This window comes from Octopus bimaculoides, chromosome 7, assembly GCF_001194135.2.
Source record: "Octopus bimaculoides isolate UCB-OBI-ISO-001 chromosome 7, ASM119413v2, whole genome shotgun sequence".
NCBI lineage: Eukaryota > Metazoa > Mollusca > Cephalopoda > Octopoda > Octopodidae > Octopus > Octopus bimaculoides.
Genome location: NC_068987.1, coordinates 47,817,204 through 47,829,323, shown reverse-complemented (window position 1 = coordinate 47,829,323; position 12,120 = coordinate 47,817,204). Strand labels below are relative to the sequence as shown.

The following is a 12,120-nucleotide window of genomic DNA, read 5'->3' as shown; positions in this document are numbered from 1 at the left end:
TTGAACTCAGAACATGAAAGCAGACAAAATGCTGCAAAGCATTTCACCCAGCATGCTAACAATTCTGCCCTTAAAGTCAGAAGCATTGTTTTTATTCAAAAGTGCTGGATGAATGCTACTGCCATTTTCTCCCTAATAATACTAATCCTTTCTACAATAGGCACAAAACCTGAAATTTTGGGGGAGGGGGCTAGTTGATTACACTGTCTTCAGTGCATAACTGGTACTTATTTCATCAACCCCGAAAGGATGAAAGGCAAAGTTTCGTCCAGCGCGTTAATGATTCGGCTGGCTCACCACCTTTATAATAATAATAACGGCTTCAAATTTTGGCACAAGTCCAGCAGTGTTTAGAGGAGGAGTAAGTCAATTACACTGACTCCAATGTTCAACTGGTACTTATTTTATCTACCCTGAAAAGATGAAAGGTGAAGTTGATCTTGACAGAATTTGAACTCAGAGGGATGAAATGCTACTAAGCATTTTGCCTGGCATGCTAACGATACTGCCAGCTCACCATTTTAATAACAATAAGTCCTTTCTACTAAAGGCACAAAGCCTGAAATTTGGGGGAAGGGGACTAGTTGCTTATATTGACCCCAGTGTTTCACAGGTACTTAATTTATCAACCCCGAAAGGATGAAAGGCGAAGTCAACCTCGTCGGAATATAATAATAATAATAATAACAACAATGATAATTATAATAATTTAGATATGAGGCCAGCAATTATAGGGAGAGGGGGTTGGTTGATTACATTACTTGGCTGGTACTTCATTTTATGAATACTAGTACTTGACTTGTACCTTATTTTATTGACTATGAAAGGATGGAAGCCAAAGTTGACCTTGGTGGGATTTGAATTCAGAACATAGAAAGCCATGAACTTAGAACACAGAGAGCCAGTCAGATGAAATACCACATGTTTCATCTGACACTTTAGCGATTTCAGCTAATTTTTGACACTGTAGCAAAGCTACAAATTTTCACTTCAGCTGAACCTTAGTATATAACTGGCACTTATTTGATCAAATCCCTGAAGGATAAGGGTAAAGTCCAATCTCTGTGGCATTTGAATTAGAAAATAAGAGGCGCTAACTTAACAACAGCAACAACAATAATAATATAACTAAGCCAACACACTAAAAGTTAAGATTACAGAAACAGATATTTTGATGTCTTTTTTTTTTTTTCATAGAACAAATAATTCTTACAATAAATTAAATATAATTTTAGTATTGTCGTTACCTGGAATTATCACCAGTCTAAAAATTTCCAAAATGTTTTTTTATTATTTAATTGTTATTTGCATTATATTGCTTTAACAAATTTAATTGTTTATTTTTCTCCAGTAAATTTTCAATTTTAATAATGTTTAGATAAACAATTTTTCTGTTATTTTTACATATATAGTTTTTAAAAATTTTTTAGTTTTCAATTATACATTTATTTTTTTGGTTCATTATTATTTGATATGTTTGAGGAGGTCATCTCCAATATATATTTATATATATATATATATGATTTGTCTGACAATATTAACAATAACAATAATAATAATAATAATTATTATTCCAAATTTTGCCACAAGGGCAGCTTGGGGGAGGTGGGCATGAGTCAATTATATCGACCCAATGTTCAACTGGTACTTATTTTATCGACCTCAAAAGGATGAAAGGCGAAGTTGGCCTCAGTGGAATTTGAACTCAGAACATAGCGATGGACGAAATACAGCTAAGCATTCCCTCCAGCATACTAATAATTCTGCCAACTTGCTGCCTTAATAATAATAATAATAATAATTCTTCCTACTATAGGCAAAAGGCCTGAAATTTTTGGGGAAAGGGTAAGTCAATTACATTGATCCTAGTAAGTGTTCAACTGGTACTTATTTTATCAACCCTGAAAGGATGAAAGGCAAAGTTGACCTTGGCAGCATTTTAACAATAATAATGATAATAACAATAATTTCTAGCGTAGGCACAAGGCCATAAATTTGTTGAGTGGTGGCTTAGTCGATACCATCGACTCCAGTACTTAGCTGGTACTTTATTTTATCTAGGACGAAAGGTAAAGCTTTACCTCAACAAGTTTCGAACTCAGAATGTAAAGAGCTGAAGAAAAAACAAAACCCACCACAAAGTATTTTGTTTAATGCTCTAACAATTCCATCAATCCACTGCCATATAATAACAATACTTTCTAACAAGCATGAAGTCTCAGAATTACTGAAGAGAAAAATATGCTAACTTAGGATGTTCATGCCTTATCCAATTACATAAGTGATTGAAGTAGAGTGGAAAGACTCCAATAGGAAAGGACACCAAATTCCAGAGTAGAATTGCAAAGAATTTACCAGCACATAACAGACCTGTAGTTTAAAATGCTGGAGAACTAGACTAAACGATGTATGGATTCCCACCTCCCCTGCCTGCAGCCAACCTATGATAAAGAGTAGAGTCTCAAAACTCAGACTTTAAACAATCCACTACAGCAAGACTACTACTTCTGCCCATCCACTGTCCTTCTGTGCAATGATATTAATGTCAGCATTAATAACAACAGTAACATTGCGAAAACAACAGCTGAAATATATTTATATATAGGAATAAAACGCTTTTGGTAGTGTACACAGTTGTACTGTAGTAATATCAGCCAGAAGAAATGAAGGAAAATTGAAGATTTTTTGTACCTGTATAGAAATAAAGTATGAAAAACTGTTAAATGATGATGATGATGGTGACACACACACACATACATATATAATGTGTGTGTGTGTATATTAATGGTAAAATTATATATAAAAACAATTTAATATCAAACTGAAGGATTACTAAATATTTTTTGGTAGAGTACATATCTATTAACTTTTTCAAGGAAAAAGGTTGACAGTGGCTATGAACTTTCAGCAGACAGTCTGATAAAAGCTAGCAAGCTGAAACTTCGATGTCACAATCAAACTGTTCCTTACAAAACTATATATATATATATATACATTTGCATGTGTGTGTGTGCATGTGTACATATACATTGATATATACATATAATGTAGAGTAGGGTAAAATTCAAGCTGTGTTCTCTTGAAGCACATCTGCTTATTCGAAAGACAGTTTTTGTATTGGTGTGAAGTACATATTAGAGTTGAACATTCTGGAAATATTGTTTGCAGAGTTATTGTATAACAAAACAGGAAGTTGGAAAATTTTTTTGGTGGTATTTATTCACTATTACACATGTTTCAATTGCATATAGGAATCAGAAAGGTGTACATATTGGATAAACTTGTAAGAAATTTCCTATTAGAAATTCTCCAGACAGAGAATCAAATAATACATATAATTTGATTCTCTGTCTGAAGAAATTTTCATAGGAAATTTCTTACATGTTTATCTATAATGTACAGCTTTGTGATTCCTATTAGCAAATGAAACATGTGTAATGGTGAACAAATAATACCAAAAACTTTTCCAAACTTCCTGTTTTGTTATATATAAATTTATGTAAATACACACATACACAATGAGTTTAGATAATTTCTTACAGACACAAGTTTGTAAATTTTGGTTGAGAACAGTCAGTCACACTGCCCAAGCCCGCCACCACTACCTACAGACAGGGCCGGCCCTAGAAAGTACAGGGCTCAATTGGGTGAGGTGAGTAGGGGATTTCTGAGGGTTCACCCTACACCCCCTCTCCGATTTCCGTGGAAAAATTATTTGTGGCATATTAGGAGATTAGATTAGTTGATAGCACAAGAAAAAAAAAAAAAAGAGGATAAAGCATTACTTCCTACCAAAATTGAGTTGGATGTTAAACTATAAATTTACCAAAACTTTTCACAATCAGTAAGTGAAACTACATTTAGACTACACATTTTAAAAATATTATGGCAAAAACTGGAAAGAAATTTAACAAGATCCCAAAGAAACTTTTATCTGTTGCATGATGTTACGCTAAAAGAGATATTCATAAAAAGCAAATTGATAATTAGAATTTTTCAGAAGCTGGTTATATACTTGCCTTGTATCTTTTTCTATAACCTCTGTTGTAGAAAACACAGTTCTGTCTGCCTGTTTCTTAGCTGTATAGTTTTGGGTTTAGCACCACGGTGTTACACCAAATGACTCCTACAATTGGCCTCTGTGTGTGTGTGTGTGTGTGTGTGCGCGCGCGCACATATGTATGTGGCTATGTTTGTGCTTGTCCAAAAACCTGAATGGGAGTCATTGCAAAAAGATTTTCTCTTTTAAACATGAGACAAGAAATTTTATCTCACCTCCCTGTCTCTCTCTCTCACTGTACACACACATATGCGTGTGTATGTATACAATTCACCACACGTTAAAAAATACATATACATACAAGCATAAACATACATATGCATACATTCACACAAATACAAAGACTTTAGCCAAACCACTATGAAAAATAATTGAACTTTTCACCTTTGTTTAACCATGTTTCTTTGACAGAAATTCTTGTGGCCAAAATACTGAGCACACATTCAGCCTTTTGCTTTTATCATTTTTGTTTTACTTTTTGCTTTCTTTAATATATACATATATATCATCATCATCATTTTCCATGCTGGCATGGGTTGGACAGTTTGACTGAGGTCTGGAGAGCCAGCGGCTGCACTAGGCTCCAATCTGATCTGGCAATGCTTTTACAGCCCTTCTTAACGTCAACCACTTGGAGAGTGTAGTGAGTGTATTTTATTTGCCACCGGCACAGGAGCCAGTCAGGCGGGCCTGGCATCAATCACATTCAGATAGTGCTTGTTACATGCCACTGGCACTGGGGCCAGTCAGGGGATATATATATATATATATATATATATATACACACACACATATAAAATACACTTTAATTGAAATAAAGTTTTCCCAAAATTAAACATATACAAAGCATATTTATAGCAACTCACACACACAAACATACACACACACATATATACGTACAATTCATCATACACTTAAACCACAAACATACTCACACACACACACACAAATATTTTACCCAAACATGCCCATAAACATTCCCAAACATTCACATACACACATGCATACATACAATTGACCCTTACACTAAAAATACAAGCAAGGCTGACCCAAGCAATTTTGGATGAATGGGTTTTTCTTTTGATATCTTTCTTTTGGTATCTTATGTTGCTAAAGTGTAGAAAGTATGTTTTTTTTAAGGAGTATTTTTATGCAGATTTTATTTAAACTTCAAGGAGACCACCTTCATGAAATGCTGCAGTATAGGATGTAGCCTACTTGAAAGCGGGGCCCGATTGGAAGCAATCAGTCCAATTGGCTTAAGGCCAGTCCTGCCTACAGATTTGACTTGGTAGTCATTTTAGTAAGACTGAAACAATGGAAGTTAAAGTGAACTTTGGCAGGATTTGAACTCAGAATATTAATAGTTTCAATAAAATATAAGACATTCACTCTGGCATAATTATTTCCATCATTCTGTTGTTCAGTCTTAGTTCTGTAAAATGTTATAAATACAAACTTAGTAGATGTTTTTTTGTTTAGATAAGCTGTACGTTACTACAATTACAACTACAAACAAAGTAGTAGTTAGCTGTAAGAGATTTTATAGTAAAAGAAATTCAACTATGATGAATACATTAACCCATTAGCATTTAAATTGGCCATGTACAGCCCAATTATTCTACCTGTTTTATGTTCAAACCAGCCAGATGTGGTATCTCACACTTACCCTACAATGTCATTCTAAAAATATAAAATCTCAAAACTATGAGATAATGCATGATTAATTCAAAACAATGTTAATAAATAAGCATTACATTTGACAGAGTAATCTGAATGCTAAAGCGTTAAAATCATTTTGGCAGGGGATAAAGGGAGTATTGTAGTTGTGTTAACAGATATCTTGTCAACAACTTAAAGCCAACAATAGCTAGTTATGAAGCTGGTGTTAACACTAATAAAAATGGCAGCAACTACATTACTGACCACCAGCAATGTCTGTGGTAGTGTATGAAATGGAGATGACAGCAGCAGTAACAAGAACAACAAAATTAACAAGAATAAGATTAACCATAACATCAAGAAAAATAGGAACAATAACAAGTTGGGAAACAACTATGGCAACAGCAGCAGCCAATGCAGAATTAACAATAATAGTAGCAGCAGTAATAACAGCAATACAATAATAATAATAATGATGAGCTTTGGAAAGGAAATGAAAATCTCAGTGCATGATGTATAGAGATGGCTGCAAAGGTGTGAAGACCAGAAACTGGCATCAGACTATTACAGGAAATAAAGGGCAAAGGAGGATAACTGCCTACACATCCAGATGCAAAGTTGAGTGCAACTCTTCAGTATCGGATTTGTGAAAGTAGTAAGGAAGGGATAAATGGCCTAACATATAGATAACATGAACAGAAGTCCCATTTAAGAGATTATAGAAATAGTACTGAATATCAAAAATATCAGTGGTCAGGCTATCACTGAGTAGAAAACAGACGAGCATTTACTGATACCTCATTATATAGCAAAGGAATTGGTCAAAAACATAGTTCATGATTTATTCTAGGATGGCTTTGGATTCAATGAAAGCATTTAAGGAAATGGTGCATGAGATGTTATCTCTGACAGAAAAGAAGTTTGGAATAAGCTTGAACATTGAGGTGTAAATACAAATTGACCATTCCAAAGACATTCTGAACAGAAACACAATAATGTGATTAGAAAGAAAAGCAAAATGTTGGGGCTAGTAATGGAGTGAGAGGATACAAACTAGATTATATGCTTGTTGTAACCAGGGTCATTTGAATATGTCCTGTTCTAATCTCATCAACATCAAGCAGACCTGTAGCAGCAAGAACATCACATTACCCATACATATATGCATTAAGCTAATACAGTATTTGTTAAAACTTGTCTACTCTGTGTTATCTTTTTCATGACATTTATGATATATATAAATATATTATATATATACATATTATTCATTTATTTATTTTCTGTCAGCAGAAGTTACAAAGTGACTCAAGGGCCAAGAGTTTCATGTATGGCTCTTTGATAAATGCCAAGCACAAAACTCTTGGCTCTTGAATCACTTTCTAATTTCTAATGATTAAAAGTAGAAATATATATATATATTCATGTTTGAGTTCTATTTTACTTGATTGTATTACTAAATCTCTTTCTCTCTCTCTCTCTCCACACACACACACACACACACAAATATATATATATATATATATATATATATATATATATACTCACACACCCTAATTCAGTCATATATCTGCTGTAGCAAATAAAAAAATAATAATTATTGTTATCATTACTAATTGTTAGCATTATTATCAAGGTAAGTTTTCTTTGTACTGTTGTATTTAGCTGGTGATACTCTAAGCAGAAAGTGTATGTGTGAGTGTGTGTGTGTGTGTGTGTGTGTGTGCGTGCGCGCACACACATGTATGAGTGGGTGCACACATGTGTCTATAATACAGTGTAGTGGTCTTTAGCATGAACTATAGTTCTCTCATACAAATATTTGTGTCAGTGTGCTAATTAATCTGTGAAATACTGTTTTAAGTATGGCCTTTGTGCAAGGACAGGAAAAAAAAGGCAAAAAAATTGTTATTTTTTGTTCCTATTGTTGTATTTGGTTGAGCCACTGAGGCCAAGTTTAATACACAGGCAAACATCTTACTGAAAATGATAACAGTAGATTACTGGTTCTTATTTTATCAAGCCTTGAAGAGATGAAAGCTTCTGGCAAGATTTGAACTTAGAGTGTTTGATGGCATACGTAAATACCTTCAACTGAATTCCCTTATCAAACATGAAATTAATATTATTAACATTATTAGTATTATTACTAATATGATTATGAGAGTAATCTTTATTCTAATGTTACAAATCATTACTATTCTTCCCTATCATACAGATATGTTTGCAATCAAAGTTCAGTTCTTGGTTGGAGTTATCTCACTGTTTCATTTTGTTTATATCACTAATGTTCTCAGGAAAAGTTTGAACATCACACAATCTCATTTTTGTTTCACTGTACCATTTATATGTAGATTTCATGCCTGCTACATAAGAAATAATTATCATTATAACCATCATCATCACCACTGTCATCATCATAATCATTGTTGTCAACATTATCTTTATTATCATCATCACTGTTATTGTTTTTGTCATTGTCATTATCATTTTAATTCTTGTCAACATGACCGTCGTCATTGTCAATGTCATTGTCATCCTCCTCCTCCTCCTCCTCATTATCATCATTGTACTTGTAATTATCGCTTCCATTATTCCCGTCATCATCACTGTCATATTAATAATATTATTATTGTTGTTGTTGTCATCATGATCTTCATTGTTGAGGTGACGAGATATATGAGGTGTGTTCATGATGTCATTGTTGATCTATGGGCTGTATTTAGGGGTTGATGATGAGCTGGATGAAGCATATTCACCATCTTCTGTTGTGCCAGGGCCTGGCAGTGTATCACCACTGGAATTCTTGCTAAATTTAGTTACTAGGTCATCAAGTTTGTTCATGAAAAGAACCTCTTCCTCTGGAGTACATTTAGTCTTGGCCAAGGGTAGGTGTGTTGAAGTTGGATTGCGATCTGAAATTAACAATAAAGAAATAAAGAATTACTCCGTCCATAATAATGGTAATAATAATAATAATAATAATAATAATAATAATAATAATAATAATAATATGATTTCTTTTATTTGCCACCAGGGCAAAGGATGAGGGGGACAATACAAAGACAGACGTAAAGTGTGGGGCTTAACATGTAATGGAATGATAAAATAAAAGTATATATCATATATCAGGTCATCCCATAAGTTCTGTCTGATTTTACCTTTTTTAAAATTGAATGAGATTTAATAGTATTTTAGAATGTCTTATGGAATTAAAAATTATTTTTATGCATTTGTGTACATTTAAACTAATTAAATATTATTTTACAGAATAATAGAGTTAAAATTTCTTTGATTAAAACCCTTTCTAACATGGAAGTATCCAAAGAGCATTTGAGGCACATAATGCTTTATGAGTACAAAAAAAGAAACTCTGCAGCCGAAGCAACCCGAAACATACACTCAGTTTATGGGAAAGGATGCTTGAATGAAAGAACTTGCAGAAGATGGTTTGCAAAATTCAGAAGTGGAGATTTCAGCCTTGAAGATGAAGATCGAACAGGACGTCCAGTCGAGTTTGATGATAAGCTCCTTGAGGCATTACTTGAAGAAAATCCTGCATTATCAGTTGAAGAATTGGCAATAAAGCTGGCATGGGTTGGATGGTTTGACTGAGGTCTGGAGAACCAGCAGCTGCACCAGGCTTCAATCTGATCTGGTAATGTTTCTACAGCTGGATGCCCTTCCTAACGCCAACCACTCCGAGAGTGTAGTGGGTGCTTTTTATGTGCCACTGGCATGGGAGCCAGTCAGGCAGTACTGGCATCGATCACATTCGGATGGTGCTTTTTACGTGCTACCGGCACAAGAGCCAGTGAGGCTGTGCTGGCATCGGCCACAGTTGGTTGGTGCTTTTTATATGCTACTGGCACGGGAGCCAGTCAGGGAGCACTGGCCACAGCTACGATATTGGTTTCACTTGACTCAACAGGTCTTCTCAAGCATATGATATTGCCCAACGCATCAGGGGTACTCTTAACAGGGCTGGACATGTGTGACTGTGATCGCACTTTAGTTGCCAGGTCTTCTTAATCACAGCATATCTCCAAAGGTCCTGGTCTCCCATCATTGCCTCTGAACATTACCAATGTTCAAAGGTCATGCTTCACCACCTCATCCCATGTCTTCCTGGGGTACCTCTTCCACAGGTTCCTTGTACAGTTAGGGAATGGCACTTCCTCACACAGCTGTCTTCATTCATACATAACACATGACTATACCAGCGCAGATGCCTCTCTTGCACACCACATGTGATGCTTCTAATGCCCAACTTTTTTATCAGGGAACTTTTACTCTGTCGTGTATGCACACTGACATAGCACATCCTGCGGATCATACTAGCTTCATTTCTTTCAAGCCTAAGCATGTCCTCAGCATTCATAGTACATGTTTCACTGCTGTGTAGCATGGCAGTTTGCACACATGCATCATACATTCTACCTTTCACCCTGAGCGAGAGGTCCTTAGTTGTCAGCAGAGGTAGGAGCTCCCTGAACTTTGCCCAGGCTATTGTTACTCTAATCACTACACTCTCAGAGTAGCTACCCCCACTACATGGAGGGTAGACAACCACTACTTGGTTGTCTAGGTAGCGGAAACTATTAACTACTTCTAGTTTTTCCCCCTGGAATGTGATGTAATCTGTTTTCTGTTCATCTTCAGTGTTTATTGCCCCGGTGCATCTGCCACACACAAAATCTATTTTCCCAATTAACCTTCCTTTGATATTGAGGCACCTTTTATGTGTCCAAAGCTTACACTGGGTACATCATATAGAGTTTTTACCCATGCCTTTTCTACAGATCGAGCAGGGAGTTGTGATTTGACAGCCTTACTAAGACTTTGGTCTTTGCTAGGTTAACTCTGAGGCCTTTCAATTCTAGACCTTGTTTCCACACCCTAAACTTTGTCTCCAGTTCTGGCAGTGACTCAGCTATTAGAGCAAGGTCATCAGCATGGAGGAGCTCCCAGGGGCAGCCTGTCTTGAATTCATCTGTTATTGCCCGGAGGATTATAATGAATAAGAGGGGGCTGAGGACTGATCCTTGTTGAACCCCTACTTCTACTCAGAATTCTTCATTGTACTTGTTGCCAACCTTCACCTTACTGACAGCATCCCTGTACAGCCCTTACCAACCACTCGTCTATCCCCAGTTTCCGCATTGACCACTAGATAAGGGATTGGGGGACCCTGTTAAAGGCTTTCTTCAAGTCAACAAAAACGAAGTACAGAGATTTATCTTTGGCTAGGTATTTCTCTTGCAGTTGCCTTACCAGAAATATAGCATCAGTGGTGCTTCTGCCTGGCACAAAACCAAAATGCATCTCATCTAGGCTAACTCTCTCCCTAATTAGTTGGGCTATGACCCTCTCTGTAACTTTCATCACCTGATCCAATAATTTGATGCCCCTGTAGTTATTTCTATCTAAAGCATCACCTTTCCTCTTGTAACAGTTGACTATGGTGCTGCTACACCAGTCATTGGGTATGACTCAATCATGAACTACCTGGTTTATGATGCGGGTGACAAGACCATAACCCACACCACCCAATATTTTAATCATCCTAGCGGTGATTCCTGATGGACCAGGTAATTGCTTTATCTATTTGGGTGCTGTTGATTCAGATAGCTGGTCCCTCAATTGGGTCAACCTTTGGCAGACTCTCCTCCTCCCATTCATTCTCCACATTCAGCAGTCTTTCATAATAGCTTCTCCAAGCCTCTTTCTTTGCAGAATCATTAAATGTAAGAGCACCCTCATCTATGCAGATGCATTTCTCTCCTATGACATCATGGTTTTCTTCCACACACTGTCTTGCAATCCGAAATACTTCAGTTCTTTGGTCCTCATATCGCTGAACATTGGCAAACTTCTTCTCTTCTGCTACTCCCTTGGCAATATATACCTGTCTCTTAGCTTCCCTTTTGGCTATCTGATACATTCTCCTGCTACCCCCACTCTTCCAGGCATTCCAAGCCTGTTTCTTTACTCTAATAGCCCTGTCTACAGTATTGTCCCACCACCATGTTACCCTGGGTCTGGAAGGGACTTTGCACCAGCCACAGATTTGGTCTGTGGCACTCAGCAAGCTGTCTTGCAGCAATTCCCAGCTACCTTCTACGTCACAGGACTGTAGCTCTTCCTCCCTATCATCAAATTTCTCGATAAGGATAGAAAACTATTATAAAATAACCACCATAGGACTGCAAAAATACCTACTCCAGAAGCAAGGGAAACTAATACAAATAGCCACAAAACACGAGCAAAACAAAAAACTGTTTTCAGTATTTAAGGAAGCTGACAAATACAAACAAGAAATCAATCTACCTAACAAATACGAAGAAGAAGAAGAAGAAGAAGAAGAAGAAGAAGAAGAAGAAGAAGAAGAAGAAGAAGAA

At 36.1% G+C, this 12,120-nt stretch overlaps 1 protein-coding gene across 1 annotated transcript in view; it reads right to left on the bottom strand.

Moving 5' to 3' along the window:
* Window positions 1–7,862: 7,862 nt before the first annotated feature.
* The window catches only part of LOC106870657 (dehydrogenase/reductase SDR family member 12), a 71,376-nt gene continuing 67,118 nt past the window's right edge, over window positions 7,863–12,120 (bottom strand). The window contains exon 9 of the mRNA XM_014916807.2: window positions 7,863–8,634. Within this exon, the coding sequence (XP_014772293.1) occupies window positions 8,429–8,634 (206 nt within the window). The 3' untranslated portion in view covers window positions 7,863–8,428. The remainder of the gene's footprint in view (window positions 8,635–12,120) is intronic.